The sequence below is a fragment of the Rhinopithecus roxellana genome, chromosome 5 (genome assembly GCF_007565055.1).
Source record: "Rhinopithecus roxellana isolate Shanxi Qingling chromosome 5, ASM756505v1, whole genome shotgun sequence".
NCBI lineage: Eukaryota > Metazoa > Chordata > Mammalia > Primates > Cercopithecidae > Rhinopithecus > Rhinopithecus roxellana.
The window spans coordinates 18,908,155-18,925,656 of record NC_044553.1 but is presented as its reverse complement, the minus strand read 5'-3'; the positions used below and the strand labels follow the sequence as shown (position 1 = coordinate 18,925,656).

The 17,502-nt window shown below is 40.7% G+C and overlaps 1 protein-coding gene across 2 annotated transcripts in view; it reads right to left on the bottom strand.

Moving 5' to 3' along the window:
* ADAMTS17 (ADAM metallopeptidase with thrombospondin type 1 motif 17) overlaps positions 1 to 17,502 on the bottom strand; it is a 365,163-nt gene that overhangs the window by 282,846 nt on the left and 64,815 nt on the right. Inside the window, exons 5-7 of one of the 2 annotated variants that reach the window (XM_030931256.1) lie at positions 4,845 to 4,928; positions 3,966 to 4,123; positions 3,576 to 3,701 (exon numbers count right to left, since the gene is read on the bottom strand). In XM_030931256.1, the coding sequence (XP_030787116.1) occupies positions 3,576 to 3,701; positions 3,966 to 4,123; positions 4,845 to 4,928 (368 nt within the window). The remainder of the gene's footprint in view (positions 1 to 3,575; positions 3,702 to 3,965; positions 4,124 to 4,844; positions 4,929 to 17,502) is intronic. The other variant, XM_030931257.1, reaches the window with a different exon arrangement.

Below are 17,502 nucleotides of genomic sequence, written 5' to 3'. Positions count from 1 at the left end.
CACGTAGCTTCAAGGCGTCAGTCCAAAATGCAGAAGAAAGCTCAAGCTCCCGGGCTGGCAACAGGTAACAGCTATGCAAGAGGCCAATCGCATTCCTCATCCAGAGCCCAGCAGCCTGCGGCTGACGAAACCTTGTTTTCTCTGTCCCTGGATGAAGACATTGCCCATGCCCCCAGCATCCTCACCCAGAACCACTCCCATGCAATTAGGATCCCTCTCCAATGTGTTTAGTTAGAACAGAACATTTTTACTCTGAATTTTTTTTATTGTGCTACATGAACATAAAATTTACTATCTTAACCATTGAGTGTAAAGCTCAGTAACTGTTAACTAAATTCACACTGTCATGCAACCATCACCACCATCCACCTCCAAAACTTTTCCGTCATCCCACACTGAAACTCTGCACCCATGAAATAATAACTCCCCATTCTCCCTTTTCCCCAGCCTCTGGTAACCACCATTCTTTGTCTCTATGAATCTGACTACTGTAAGTACCTCATGTAAGTGGAATCATGCAGTATTTGTCCTTGAGGTTCATCCATGTTGTAGCATGTGTCACAATCTCCTTCCTTTTTAAGGCTGAGTAATATTCCCTTGTGCATATATAGCATATTTGTTTACCCATTCATCCGTCAATGGACATATAGGTCACTCCCACCTTTTGGCTGTCACGAATAATGTTGCTATGAACATGAGTGTTCAAATATCAGTCTCTGCTTTCAATTATTTTGAATTTCAGTTCTTTTGGGTTCAGAAGTGGGATCATATGGTAACTCTAGTTTTGAGTTTTTGAGGAACCATCATCTGGTTTTCTATTGTGGCTGTACCATTTTACATTCCCACCAATGGTGCACAAAAGAGTTCCAATTTCTCCACATTCTTCCAACACTTGTTATTTTCCATTGTTCTGTGTATTAGTCCATTTTCACACCGCTGACAAAGACATACCCAAGAATGGGCAATTTACAAAAGAAAGAGGTTTAATGGACTTACAGTTCCACGTGGCTGGGGAAGCCTCACAATCATGGTGGAAGGCGAAAGGCACGTCTCACATGGCGGCAGACGGAAAGAGAGCTTGTGTAGGGAAACACCCCCTTATACAATCGGATCTTGTGAGACTTCTTCACCATCCCGAGAACAGCACAAGAAAGACCTGCCCCCATGATGCCATTACCTCCCACCAGGTCCCTCCCACAATAAGTGGGAATTCAAGATGAGATTTGGGTGGGGACACAGCAAAACTGTATCATTTTGTTTTATAGTAGCCACTGTAAAAAGTGTGAGGTGTAGAAAAGAACATTTTTACACAAAATATTTCCTCTGTGGTAAGTGAGAAGGGTGAAAAATGAAAAGAAAGTCTAACTCATAGCATCTTTGTACTGAGGGTATGTCATGACTGCCGAGGTCTCTTTGTAAAAGGGCTAATACAGATGTCTTGCCAACAGTCATCTTGGTGACATTTATTGCCTCTGAAAAAAATGCCATTCATCCCCAAATGCAGACTACTTACAAGTGCTTTCTCCACTCAGTGAAAGGGAATAGCAGGAAAGAGAAAACTTCTTCCAATATAGGGAAAATTATCATAAGCTATTAATTTTTTTTAACAAAACACCAGAAATTATAGATTTTCTACAGTATTTATAAAAACTATTTTCAAAGTAGAAACCTTGGGAGTTTAGCTGCATATTCCACAGATGATGTTGTTTAGAGTTCCTCTCTAGGAAAGTCTTTCAGAGCAAATATAATTACCATTTGGAAAATCAGCTCCATTTACTTATGATCATGCACAGACACGGTTCCCAAGGACTTCTGCTTGCTCCCCAAATCGAATCCACTCTCAAATCACGGTACCCTTAACCTGAATGCTGTGACACCTGGGGTATTCTACAGAAAGTCTCACAGTCCCCAAATGCCATTGCAGAGTGCCTCGAGCAACAGCAGCCTCTGGCCAGTGAGTGTGGGCAGCCACTGCTCTTGGGGAAGGCGTCCAGTGCTCACTGGAGTGGGCAAGTCCAGGTCAAAAGCATGAACCAGGTCATGTTCATCCCTTGGTCCCTGATGCCTGCTACTGCATTAGCCATGTTACAGACAATCAGGATTATTAAACAGACTTCTTCAATAATTCTGATTATCTATGCTAGAACTTATATATGGATTATATATTTAATCATACCCTGTAGAAGCAGCAAGTGTTCTCCTAAGGGACTGGCACACTACAAAGCACACTGTTAAATGTGTAACAAAGCATACTGAGGGCTGGCAATCGACGAACCATCCACAGGAGTGAGCAGGCATCTATTTGGTAATGGGTGGTGGCCTTGAGTCTACTGTAGGATTTTTCTCTTTTTTTTTTTTTTTTTTTGAGACAGAGTTTTGCTCTTGTCACCCAGGCTGGAGTGCAATGGCATGATCTCAGCTCACTGTAACCTCTGCCTCCCGGGTTCAAGCAATTCTCCTGCCTCAGCCTCCCAAGTAGCTGGGATTACAAGTGTGCACCACCATGCTCAGCTAATTTTTGTATTTTTAGTAGATACGGGGTTTTTTAATGTTGGCCAAGCTGGTCTCAGACTGCTGACCTCAGGTGATCTGCCCGCCTCAGCCTCCGAAAGTGCTGGGATTACAGGCATGAGCCACCGCACCTGGCCTATTCTGGGATTTTTGAAAGGAACGAAAGCTGCACTGTCTGGTGTCTGGGGCTGGAGTCACACAACTTCCCCAGATGACTGAGAGGTCATGGGGCTCAGAGTTTGTAGCACATGGCCTGAGAAATGCAACCAAAAGCCTTTCTTGACTCAAAACCAAATGTTAAGTGAGATTTAACTCTTTGTGGAGGGCCAGGCGTGGTGGCTCACACCTGTAATCCTAGCACGTTGGGAGGTTGAGGCGGGCAAATCACCTGAGGTCAGGGGTTCCAGAGCAGCCTGGCCAACATGGTGAAACCCCCTCTCTAATAAAAATACAAAAATTAGCCGGGTGTGGTGGCACACGCCTGTAATCCCAGCTACTCAGGAGGCTGAGGCAGGAGAATCGCTTGCACCCAGGAGGCAGAGGTTGCAGAGAGCCAAGATTGTATCACACTGCACTCGAGCCTGGGCAACAGAGGAGACTCTGTCTCAAAAAACAAAACACAAAACAAAAAAACCTTTTTGTGGAGCAACAAACTGCCCCCAAGCTAAAGATATGATAAAATTCTCCCTTCCACAACTTTACGTCCAAATTCACAGAGGAAAAGCAAGCATGCAGTTTGGGAAGTAGCTTCTTTAAATTAAAAAAAGTCGTTAAAATTCAAAGTTGATATATTCTTAGCATCTCTAATAAGAAGCTGGTATTTTTAATCTAATGGATTAAGTTATTAAGGAATATTTCTGTGTATTTTGTAAAGGGAGAGTTTTGGTATGAACATGTAACATATTTTGTTTACATTATTAAAGTAAAGCAACCAAAGAAAAATCAGTGTTCCTCAAAGAGGGTTGAAACATAAGAAAAAAATGATATATAGCCACATCGACATTAACGACATACAATAGTTGTATCCCCCAAAAATAAATGGTCCAAGTCCTGACCCTCAGTACCTGTGAATGTGACCCTTCGTGGAAAAAAGGTCACTGCAGGTGGAATCGAGGTAAGATGTGGTCACACTGGAGTAAGTAAGGTGAGCCCAAATCCTATGACTGTCATCTTTATAGGAAGAGGGAAGTCTGGACAGAGAGATACGCAGGGAGAACACCATGTGACAATGGAGGAGGGACAAAGAGGGACACAGCTACATGCCCAGGCATCGTAGTTCCCTCAAAGGTGGATACCACCGTTAACCCCCACTTACTAATGAGGAAACCAAAGCCCAGACAGGTGGCCCAGGTCTGATTTCCAAGCCTGAATTCTTAACAACATGCCTATTTCCTCTCTGAAGGGAAACATCTCTTCCCTTTCGCATGTCAGCTACAGGCCAAATCCCATCTTACCTGGTCACAAACACAGCAGCATCCACCAGGGGCGGGTCGTCCTTCCCACCAGGAACCTGGTTATTGCCGAGGTACCGCGCTCCTCCATACTCCTCGTTCTGCCAGTGACAGAAGCTCTCCAGGGACCGCTCACCATGGTGCCCAATGGACAACTTAGCCTAAAAGAAATCGGGACAGTTAGAGACACAACTGCCTGGGAGGCCAGAGTTTATATCCAGACTGTGGCAAGGACGTTAAGGTGGAGGCAGTCACTCACTGAGACATCATTTGATGACTCACTGCCCTCGAAGAAAAGCCTGATGCCAGTGGGTATATGGCATAGATCCAGAGAGACCATCAGGGGCCTTATATATAGGTGCAAATGAAGACTATGTCGTTTTTTAAAAAAGCATCTTATTTTCTGTAAACAGAACAGTATCCCAAACCACGCAATGCTCCCTCAGTCTCATGGTGATGGCTTGACTTGGCAGGTAACATCAGCGTGTGGGAAGGCGCGCCATTGAAAGACCAGAAAATAATGCTGCTGTGAACCCAAACTGGGGTTGAAGCTCTAATGTAGTTTCAGAAGGGAAGCCACGATGCCAGAGACCTCGTCATCAAGCTTTTGCAGATATCCTAGAGACTCCATAAGAGACCCTCCGGGAGTAGAGGGGGATGTGTGTGGGCTCACTGCTTAGGGTTCCTTGAGTTTCTCAGCAGCCCACCCTCACACCATGCTTCCAGTACTGATGCCGGCTTTCCTCTCACACTGGCAAAGCCACAGAGGGTGACGACTCCCTGGAGCAACTTCCTGGAGCCCCGCTTAGCATTCAACAGCAATTGGGAAGCTCCAGGCCAGCCACATTTTCTGCATGCTTGAAAGGTGCCTGTGGGACTTACGGGACGTTGTCGTAGCAGGACAAGCTTGGTCACTTGAATGTTAATTTTAATCCCCAGGCTCTGGTGCTGAAACATATTGTATACCTATCAAGACAAAAAAAAGAAATAGATATAAAGATAAAAAAATTTTAAAATACAGTAGTATCCTGAATGGGAACTTGGGACACAGAAAAGAGATTATGTAAAAATAAGGAAATAGAAATAAAGCGTAGACTTTACTTTATAACACTGTATCAGTATTGGTGCATTAATTACAACAAACATGCCATTCTAATATGAGAGGCTCATAATGGGGAAACTATGTATGGCAGTTCTCTATACTAACTGATCAATTTTTCTGTATATCTAAAGTTATTCTAAAATACAAATTCCATTCACAAAAAAATTTAAAAATCAATATTAAAAATATAGGTTGTATTCTTCCAGTACTAAAAATAACTAAAGAATAATTACATGAAATTCAAATGTCAGTGTCCATACATAAAGTCTTATTGGAATGAAAAACACATATGCGAGAAACATAACCCAGATTTTACTTAAAAAGTTGTCCAGGAAAGCCAAAAATGTCCTTAAAAATGGATTTGCCAAAAGAAAAATGTAAATAAGAGAAACCTCTAGAATCATACACATGTGTGCAAACATACATATACAGTATGCTTATGTATATGCATAAAGCTAAGCAGGAAATAGTTGGTTAACAAAAACACACACGCACATAGGAAAGGTGGTTTTGAAAAAAAGAAAGGGCAGAAGGCTGAAAACTTCCATTCTGGGCTTTCATGCCTGGAGTTTAAGGGGACCTTCATGAAGGGGCTGGGGGAGACAGATGCCTGCTGCTGAACGCCAGCCTGGGTCATTGCTAACCCTTGCCACATCCCACCAAGGCGGGCATCTCCACCACTCTCAGCTGGGAAACAGGGAAACCAGTTCATTGAGGTAAAGCCACCTGTGTGAGACACACAGCCAGTCACAATGGTTTGATTCAAACTCAGCCCTGTCCAGCCAAAAGGTCTACATTCCTTCTTTATTTCCTCAAGTCCCATTGTAACCAAAGTTTGTCACTGAAATAAACTGCAGTAACAGAAAAGGACCTATCTTTCTTAATTTTGCATATCTTGTTGCAGAACTTAATCGTAAGGACCTCAACATCAAGCAGTCACAGGAAAGTGATTCAAGAGGAGGAGAAGGGAAACCTGGAATAAGGCGAAGGAGTCAAAGTTGACATGGATGGAAAAAGCCCACTGCAGCTGACGAGCCGCAGGTCATTATGACTCTGCCGAGTTCCTTTTCCGTAACATGGAGAAAGCAGGATTGCGAGAGGTACGTGAATAGCGTACTAAAGGTGGTAGCAGTTGGAAGGTGTGGAGGGAACAAGAATGAGAATCTTTTGAATATTCTACTTGGTTTTTACCTATAGACACAACCCAGGAGGGAGAATTTTCTAGCAGGAACATTAAAACTTTCTCCAGCTGGTGCTGTGTTCACGCTATCAATACATCAGCAGCAGCAGCAAGCGACGAGCACGGTAGACAGCATCGCCAGGGTCAACTCAGGCCAAGCGGAGCCACTCAACACAGCTGCACCCAGCCCACAAGTGCTAGAAGCCAGGCACGCAGTGTTTGAGCATCTCCGTGACAAAGGAATCCGCTGTGCCACTGCTTGAATTTTACTCTTTGAAAACCATTATTACAGTTAAAACAAACAAACAAACAAAAAACCTATCTTTGTGTGACGCAATATTCCTTCACACAAGGAAAAATAGAACACATCCAGTTGTTCTGTTCTCACTTTTGTTATTTTCAAAATCTCCCTTCCTCAAGAACTAGCTGTCGTTTTCTTAATACTGGACCATCTACAAGCCAGTTCTGAAGTCATGTATTCATTATCTATCTCCAAGTCTGGGAGAGGAAGGGGGAGGCACCTAACTTGTTCCTGTTTTGATAGTTCGAGAATCATCCAATGGCTGTAATTCAAATCTTCCCTAAAATATTCAGCATCAGAATTGGGTCTAAACCGGTAAATTTCAGCTCAAAACATGAAAATTAGGAAGAATGAAAACCTGAAGCTATGAGGGAGAAAATTCAAGTTGCACAGTGTTCATTGAGATTGCACAGCACAATGTAAACACTGCCTGTCACATCAACCCCAGTCAAAACCAAAAACATTAAGGAATACTACAGATTTAAAGAAGTAACATGAGAAAGCAATCCTCAGTGATATTCTGATATGCCACAAAAGGCAAGACTGCAAGGAACAGTGCAAGTTTCAGGAAGAACAAAACTGTAGGAACAAGCTCCCTTGTCAAAATCACCCAACTTCTCCTTGGCGGGCTGATGACAGTTCAGAGCCACGTGCACTCCATACACCATTAGCCCAAAGCTCAGTCACCTCCCTTAGAACAAATGCCACTAAAAAGATGGGAGATGGAAGGGGGATGTGAAAGTTTCGTGCTCCAGGGGCCGCGGGGGAGGCAAAAATGGGAAGGTGTTTAATGGGTACAGAGTTTCAGTTTTGCAAGAGAAAAAAGCTGTAGAGATTGATTGCACAACAATGTGAACATAAGAATACTGAATCACACAGTTAAAAATGGCTAAGATGGTAAATTTCATGTTAACTGTATTTTACTACAATTAAAAATACAAAGTTAACTAATTAAAAAAATAAAGCTTCATGCTCTAAATAATGTTCTTTAGCAAGTCTTGTAAGAAGACATTTCCTCTTGACATGTAACTAGGGCACTGACATCCAAGAGAGCAGGTACCAAAGCCTGAGCACAGCTCAAGCACTTTGTCACCTGCCAGGTGCTGACCACAGGCTCTGACAAAGCTCAGAGCACAGGGCAAGGCACACATTCAGAATCTCCCTTGAGGTCCTGTGCCAAGCCAGGCGAGCCAGATGAAAATCCGATGACAGCCACAAAACACAAGGTACAAGCCTCAAAGACATGTAACAAAGTCTCTGCTTTTTTTTCCCATGGAAACTCATGCTCAGGAGAAGTCTTCGAGGCAATGGCTACATGATGTTTAGGGAGACACCTGGTTGGGGCGGGAACAGCACAGCCAAGCGTCTGGAAATTCTGTCTCCGGCGTCCAGCTCTGGCTGCGTCCCAGCAAGTGTTCAGCCCTGGCTGTGTTTGTCACATTTCCTTGGCAGCCTAGGGGCCTAGCAGGGTAGACCTGCTGCCAGCAGCACACTATGGCTTCTCTGGCTAGGCAATGTGGGGACACAGTAAGGGAGGGGCAGACAGGGACTATAGAAGGAGCCGTGGTTGGAGGCACAAGGAGAGGAGCTGCTCACCACACCAGGCTGGGCTTCACAAGGGCACCACCTGCCTGTATAACCCAACGCCTCCCTAGAGCCAGACAGGGACTTGTGGGTGACACTCTTAGGTTGCATACACCGCTATTAAGACCCCCAAACAGGAGAAAGCTATGCTCTGTAGCACAGTATCTGAGTGGGGTCCCCAAAGCAGCAGCACCAACGTTACATGGGCACTTGTTGGAAACGCACATTCTGGAGTCCACCCCAGCCCCCACTGAATCAGAGACCCTGGGGTTGGGCAGGCCATCTGTGTTGAACAATGCCCCTTCCCCACCCCGCTCCAGGGCCTCCACCCCCACTGGAGTGTGGGAACCAGAGTGCTCTAGCACTATGCTAGTCTTGCTGGTCACCAGAGAGAGGCTTGTTGTCTCTTTCACATGGTAATTTAGTAAAATTGATGTCATTTTCCCTCGAAACAGAACTTGCCTGGAACAGCTCAGGTTTTTCATTCCATTCCACGGTCGTTAAGGAAGCTAAGAACAACCAAAGCTCTGTCAAGCGGCCCCATTTTCCAATTTGGCTGCCCACACGCACGGTTTCTGGTATCAGCACCACCTGTTTCCGTCTGCAATTTGTTCTTTAAAATATTCCTGCTCCTGTGTCACCGCCATCCCAACCAAAGGAGAATCACATGACGTACACAGGAAAGCACCACAGTACATCCGGAAAACCCACAACAGTGGGACCAGAGCACCGCTCTGCAGGCTTGGGTCAGCTCAGGGGCTCGGCCCGATGGAGGCTTCACCCTCCACACGTACCTGCACAGGTGAGTGGTTTGCCAGGGACACAGAGCCAGGAGCCGAACTCCATTCCCCCAGGTAAGAGGCAGGCAGAAGCATATTTTAAAACACTAACCAGAGCACATCACTCTTCTGCTTAAGCCCATGCAGCAGCTTCCCACTGCCTGGAACAAAGCTGCTCTCCACACCCCCTTGCAGGTGTCCCCGCCTGCAAGGTCGGCCTGTCTGCTTCTCACTGTGTCCCCACCACCCTCCCCATCACACACAAGCAACCAGCTATTTCTGTGCTTCTCCAATGCCAGCCTGACCACCACTGGCTGGCTGCTTATGTTGGCTTAACACCTTCCCCTCTAAGACCACCTCACTCCTCTCAGAGAGATGACCCTGAAACCTCTGTCACTGCTGTCACCTGGTTCTCTGCATAGCACTTACCATGCTCTGGTTTTCCTTCTCACTAATGTGCATATTGAATGCTGCCTGTCATTCGTACTACATGAGCTCCGTGAGGATGAGACCTCCTGCAGTAGTCCCTACTCTATCCCAGGAGAGGACACAAGGGTCCCTAGCACACACTAAATGTGTCAATTGTTTTTATATTTCTGGTGAAACAAATACAACATAAAATTTACCATCTCAACCATTTTTAAGTGTACAACCGTGTACTTAACTGTAGTGTTAATTACATTCATGTTGTTGTACAATTAACCTCCAGAACGCTTTTCATCCTCCAACACTGAAGCTCTATACTCACAAAACACCAACTCCCGGTCCCCCCAACCCCACCCTCATTCTATGACTTGGATACTGCAGTTACCTCATGTAAGCAGAATCATTTAGCACTTGTGTTTTTGTGACTGGCTTATGTCACTTGGCATAATGTCCTCAGTGTTCATCCATGTTGTGGCATGTGTGGGAATTTCCTTCCTTTTTAAGGCTGGATGATATTCCATTGTATGGACACTCCACATTTGGTTTATGTGCTCATCTGCCAATGAACACCTTGGCTGTTGCCATCTTTCGGCCATTGTGAATAATGCTGCTGTGAACACGGGTGTACAGATATCTCTTCCAGGCTCTGCTTTCATTTCTTTTTTTATTTTTGTGGTAGGTCTAAATGAATATATCTTTATTTATAATGTCAACATTTATTTTAGATTCAGGGGTATCTGTGCAGGTTGGTTACATGAGTACATTGTGTGATGCTGAAGTTTGGGAATCACCCCATTACCCAGGTACTAAGCACAGTACCCATAGGTAGTTCTTCAGCCCTTGCCCCGCTCCCTGTCTTCCATCTCTATTAGTCCCCAGGGTCTGTTGCCATCTTTTAAAAAATTTTATTTCTAATTTTTGTGGGTACAAAGTAGGGTGTACACATTTATGGGGTACATGAAATATTTTGATACAGGCATACAATGCATAATTATCACATCAGGGTAAATGGAGTACCCATTTATCCTTTGTCTTACAGACAATCCATTTACACTTTTAGTTATTTAAAAATGTACAATTATTGACAATAGTCACCCTGTTGTGCTATCAAATACTACATCTTATCCATTTTTCTAACTATTTTATTGTTGCCATGTTTATATCCACATGTACCCAGTGTTTAGCTCCCATTTATGAGTGCAAATATGCAGCATTTGGTTTTCCAATCCCACACTAATTCACTTAGGATAATGGCCTTTAGCTGTATCCATGTTGCTGCAAAGGACATGAGTTTGTTCTTTTTTATGGCTGTGTAGTATTCTATGGTATATATGTACCACATTTTCTTTATCTAGTTTACCATCGATGGGCATTTAGGTTGATTCCATGTCTTTGCTATTGTGAATAGTGCCATAATGAACATATGCATGCATGTGTTTTTATGGTAGAATGATTTATATGCCTTTGGGTATATTCTCAGTAATGGGATTGCTGGGTCAAATGGTAGTTCTGTCTTGAGTTCTCTGAGAAATCTCCAAACTGTTTTGCACAGTGACGTAACTAATTTACCTTCTCACCAACAGTGTATAAGCATTTTTCTCTGTACCTTGCCAGCATCTGTTATTTTTCTGACTTTTTAATAATGACCATTCTCACTGGTGTGAGATGGTATCTTGTAGTATTGATTTGCATTGCCCTGACGATTGGTGATGTGGAGCATCTTTCACATGTTTGTTGGCCATGTGTATGTCTTCTTTTGAGAAGTGTCAGTTCATGTTTTTTGCACACTTTTTAATGGGGTTGCTTTTGCACTGTTTAAATTCTGTATAGATTCTGGATGTTAGACCTTTGTCAGGTAGTTTGCAAATATTTTCTCCCAACCTGTAGGTTGTATTCTTTTTGAACTACCAACATCATTTTCACAGAATTAGAAAAAACTAAACTTCATGTAGAAACAGAAAAGGGGCAGAACAGCCAAAGCAGTCCTAAGCAAAAAGAATAAAGCCAGAAGCATCACATTACCTGACTTCAAACTATACTAGAAGGTTACAGTAATCAAAAAACATGGCACTTGTACAAAAACAGACACATAGACCAATGGAACAGAAAAGGAACCCAGAAATAATGCCACATACCTACAACCATCTAATCTTTGACAAAGTTAAGAACAATAAGCAATCAGGAAAAGACTCCCCACTCAATAAATGGTGCTGGGATAGCTAGCTAGTTATATACAGAAGAATGAAACTGGACTCCTATTTTTCACCATATACAAAAATTAACTCAAGATGGATTAAAGATTAAATGCGAGTCCTCAAACTATAACAAGCTTAGAAGAAAACATAGGAAATATTCTTCTGGACAGCGGCCTTGGTAAAGAATTCATGACTAAGTCCTAAAAGCAATTGTAACAAAAACAAAAATTGACAAGTGAGATCTATTAAACTAAAGAGCTTCTGCACAGCTAAAGAAACTATCCATTCATTTCTTTATGTACCCAGGAGTGGAGGTGTTGGGTCATATGTCATATGAGTAAGCTTCTTTTATACTCTAGACTTTGTGGTAACTAGACACATTGCTGGGATTTTGATTGATTGACTGATTTTTAATTTTTACTTTTTAGGGGCCAAACAGAAACTACTGCTGTATTCATTGAGGAAAACTACTCCCAGGAGGTGAGCTCTAGAGAATGGCAGGGACCCTCTTCCCACCACTGAAACCTCAGTGGATGGAGACTCATTCTGCCAGCCCTAGCAGCCCCAGAGCAGTCCTGTTCCCTGGATTCCCTTCAGGGCTCTGAATCCTGGAGGAGGGACAGCAGGCAGTCAGGAAATGTTCTCGGGACAGAGAAGCAGCAGCAGGAATGCAGCCTGAGAGGTCAAGCCTGCATGACCAGCCCTCACTCCTCACCTGACCTTAGCCTCAATCTCTCCTGCTGCCTGGCTTCCCAAGTTCCCTCCAAACTTTCCCCAAACTCTGAGCGTGGAGACTCAGTCCTCATTTGGATTCTGGATGCCTCCCTCTATACCTCCAAAACTGGGATTCCTTTTCTACTTCAGCCAGCCCAGATCCAGCTCCTGTTGCTTGTAATCAAAATCCCCAACCAATACAAGAAGGGCCAAATGCATTGCTCTAGGGTTTACAAGACTCCGTTCTTCCTTGTTCAAAAATGAGACCACTTTGCATGATGCCAGTTTTCTTTGGTACCGCTTTAATGCTTCATAAGCCCTTAAAAATGGCCAAGGTGGATCTGCTCTGACTGCAGCCATTTCTTCTGTGACTCTGGAGCTATTTCTTCAATAGTTGTGGATAAGAAGCCACTGGTAACTGCCAAGTATTCTTTCTTGGTGCTGTTTTTCTTTTTAACCATGCATGTTTTATCTTCTCCATCTTATACCACCCTCGGTAAAAGACAATACCTAGAGGAGATGGCCCATGGTTCAGTAGCCTACCTCAGGGGCTGTGTAGGAAGGGTAAACGTATTATTACATTTATGCATAAACACTTTCAAACAGAGTTTAATACACCATATCCGTGGGATGTGCTTGGAATACAAAAGGCTTTCCAGAAGCGAATTTGCCAAGGAATTATAAAAGTAAAGCCAGTGTTTGTTTCTGTGATGTCAGCACTGAATCCTTTGCAAAGGATGTTGTTATATGGCATCAGTCATTCATTTATGCATTCACTGACTACACAAATATTTCTGGATCATCTCCTGCATAGGTACCAGGCACTGAGTAAATGTTGATGGTGTAGACATAGTCCTACCTTGATGAGCTTACAGATATTGCAAAGGCAGGCGATATGTAGGATGTTTTTAAAAATTGTGGTAAAATATGCATAACATAAAATTTTACCATTTTAAACATTTTTAAGCTTACAATTAAGTGGCATTAAATATATTCCCATTGTTATATACCATCACTACTACCTATCCCCAAAACTTTCTTCATCTTATAAAGCTGGAACTCTGTACCCATTAGACAACTCTCCATTCTCTCCTCCCCCTCAGCCATCTGGCAAGCACTATTATACTTTCTGTCTCTGTGAATTCACTACTCTACGTAAGTGGAATCATAGTATTTGTTCTTTTGTGACTGGCTTATTTCATGTAGCATAACGTCTTCAAGGCTCATCCATGTTATAGTATGCATCAGAATTGTTTTCCTTTTTAAGGCTGAATAATATTCCATTATACCTATGTACTATATTTATTTACCTACTCATCCATCTGTGGACACTTTGGGTTGCTTCCACCATTTAGTTATGGTGAATAATGCTGCCATGCACATTGGTGTATAAATATCTATTGTTGTCCTTGCTTTGGGGTAAACATTTTTGGGTGTTTACTCAAAAGTGAAATTGCTGGATCATATGGTAATTCTGTTTTGTTGAGGAATCGTACCGTTTTCTATATATTTCCACTAATAATGTACAAACTTTCCCATTTTTCCACATCGTTGTCAACACTTCTCTTCTGCTTTGTTTTGCTGTTTTATGTTTTTGTTTTGTTTTATAATAGCCATGGGAATGGATGTGAAGTGGTACTTTATTGTAGCTTTAATTTCCATTTCCCTAATGATTGATGGTAAGTATCTTTTCATGTACTTATTGGTCATTTGTACATCTTCTTTGTAAAAATGTCTACTCAAGTCCTTTGTCATTTTTTAAATTAAATTGCTTTTTTTTTTTTTCCTTCCTGGGTTTTAGAAGCTTTCTATATATGCTGGATATAATAAAATACTTGTATCTGCAAATATTTTCTCCTATTCTGTGGGTTGCCATTTTACTTTGTGAATAGTATCCTTTGAAGCACAAGAGTTTTTAATTTTGATGAATTCCAATTTGTCTATTTTTCCTTTTGCTGCCTGTGCTTTTGGTGTTGTATCCAAGAAATCACTGCCAAATCAAATCTCACAAAACCTTTTCCATTTTTTCTTCTAAGAGTTTTACCTCTTCTGTTTAGGACTTTAATCCATTTTGAGTTAATTTTTGCGTATGTTTGATAAGGATCTAACTTTGTTCTTTTGCATATAGATATCCAGTTTTCCCAGCACCAAATCTTGAAAAGACTGTCACTTCTATATTGAAGGTCTTGGCATCCTTATCAAAAATTATTTGACCATCTACACAAGTGTTAATTGCTGAGCTCTACTTCATTTTACTAGTCTTTGGGTTTGTCTTTATGTCAGTAAAGTGTTTTGATTATTATAGCTTTTGAGTAAATTCTGAAATGAGGAAGTGAGTCTTACTTTGTTCTTTTCTTCAAGATGGTTTTGGTTATTCAATGTCCTTTGAGATTTCATATGAATTTTAGAATGGATTTCTCTATCTCTGCAAAAAAGTCATCGGGATCTTGATAGAAATTGCATTGAATCTGTAAACTGCTTTGGATAGCATTGATACCTTAACAATAAGTCTTCTACTCCATGAACATGATGGCTTTCCATTTATGTCTTCTTTAATTTCCTTCATTGATGTTTTACAGCTTTCCAAGTACAACTCTTTCCCTTATATGGTTAAATCCTAAGTATTTTATTCTTTTTAATGCTACTGAAGACAGAACTGTTTTCTTAATTTCCTTTTCAGATTATCGTTAGCATATAGAAATGCAACTGATTTTTGTAGTTGGTTTAGTACATGGCTACTTTGCAGAGAATTTATTAGCATTCTCTCTGTCTCTCTCTGTATAAGATTTAGGGTTTTCTACATATAATAAATATATCATCTGTGAACAGAGATCATTTACTACTTCTTTTCTTATGTGGATGCCTTTAATTTCTTTTTCTTGTCTAACTGCTCTAGCTGGAACTTCCAGTATTATGTTGAATAGAAGTAGCAAAAGCAGGCACTCTTGCCTTGTTCCAGATTTTAGAGAAAAAGTTTTCAGTCTTTCATCACTGAGTGTAATATTAGCTGTTAGTATATCATATATGACCTTTATAATGTTGAGGTAGTTTCCTTCTATTCCTAGTCTATTGAGTGCTTTTATCATGAAAGGCTGCTGAATTTTGTCAAATTATTTTCCTGTATAAATTGGGACGATCATTTTTCATTTTGTTAATGGAGTATATCACTTTTTTTATTGGTTTGCCTATGTTGAGCCATCCTTGCATTCCAGGAATAAATCCCACTTGATAATGATATATAATCATTTTAATATGCTATTGAATTTTGTTTCCTAGTATTTTATTCAAGACTTTTACATCAATGAATATATGGACTATTGTTTTCTTATTGATAAGGGACTGTAGTTTTGTTTCTTTTCTTTGGCTTTGTTATCAGGGAATGCCAGTCTCACAGAATGAGTTAGGAAGTGTTCTCTCCTCTTCAGCTTTTTTGGAAGAATTTCAGGAGGACTAGTGTTAGCTCTTCTTTAAATGTTTGGTATGGTTTACCAATGAAGTCATAAAGTCCAGGGCTATTCTTTATTAGGAGGTTTTTGATTACTGATTCAATTACCTAATTATGACTCCTCAAATTTCCTATTTCATCGTGATTAAGTGTTGGTAGATTTTGTATGTCTAGGAATTTGTCCACTTCATCTAGGTTATCCATTTGTTAACATGCAATGGTCCACAGTACTCTCTTATAATCCTTCTTATTTCTGTAGAATGGGTAGTAATGTCCCTGTTTTCATTTCTGTTATTAGTAATTTGAGGCTTTTTTTATCAGTCGATCTAGCTAAGGTTTGTCAATTTTCTTAAACTTTTCAAAGAACTCACTCTTGGTTTCATTGGCTCTACTGTTTTTCTGTCCTTTTCTCTCTGCTTTAATCCATAGCTAAATTCAAAGCTAGCAGAAGGAACAAAACAGCTTGTTCTTCTTCTAGTTCCTTAAGCTGTAAAGTTAGATTGAGATTTTTCTTCTTTTTAAATGTAAGTGTTTACTGCTATACATGCTATACATTTCCCCCTAAGCAGTGCTTTGTCCTTGTCCCATAAGTTTTGACATGTGTTTTTGTTTTCATTTATCTCTAAGTATTTTCTAATGTTGCTTGTGATTTCTTATTTGACTCTTTGGTTATTTCATAGTACGTGGTTTAATTTCTACAAATTTGTGAATTTTCCAGTTTTCCTTCTGTTACTGATTTCTAACTTCACCCCATTGTTGTCAGTGATGGTACTTTGTATAATATCAGTCTTTTCAATCTGTTGAGACTTAATTTGTGACCTAACACATGGTCTATCCTGCAGAACGTCCCATGTTCCCTTGAGGGAAAAAAAGTCTTCTATTGTTGTTGGGTAGAGTGTTCCGTGTATGTCTGCTAGTCCAGTTGATTTATTGTGTTAAGTCTTCTATTTCCTTTTCTTCTGTCTGGTTGTTCTATCTACTAATGAGAGTGGGGATTGAAATCTCCAACTATTATTGTATAACTGTGTATTTCTCTCAACTCTATCAATTTTATTTCACATATTTTGATGATCTGTTATCAGATGTGTAAATATTTATAGCTGTTCTATCTTCTTGCTATATTGGACCTTTCATTAATACATAACATCCCCATTGTCTCTTGTAAGCTTTTTGATTTAAAGTGTCTTTTGTCTGATGTTAATATAGCTACTCCTGCCCTCTTTTGGTTACAATTAGCATGGAATTTCTTTTTCTATCCTTTCACTTTCAACCTGTGTCTCATCTAAAGTAAGTCTCTTGTAGACCACATATAGTTGGATCTACATTTAAAAAAAATTCATTCTGCCATCAATTTCTGTCTTTGATTGAAGTTTAATTAATTTACACTTCAAGTAATTACTTATAAGGAGGAACTTACTTCTGCATTTTGTTATTTGTTTCCTATATGGCTTGTAATAGCTTTGGTTGCTCATTTCCTGCATTACTGACTTCTTTTGTGTTTAGCTGATTTGATTGTCTTTCTTTTACATGTATACATGTGTGTGTATATATGTATATATGTATATATGTGTGTATATATATATACACACACACATGCAGTGAAACTTTTAATTCCCTTTTCATTTTCTTTTGTGTATATTCTCCACTTATTTTCTTTGGGGTTACTATGGAGATTATATTTAATTAGGATTAAAGTTATAACACTCTAATCTGACTTTACACCAGCTTAACTTCAATGGCATTAAAAACCTCTGCAGCAGAATGGTTTTTTTTTTTTAAAGCAAATAAATATGGAATTGTAAATTCAGATAAGG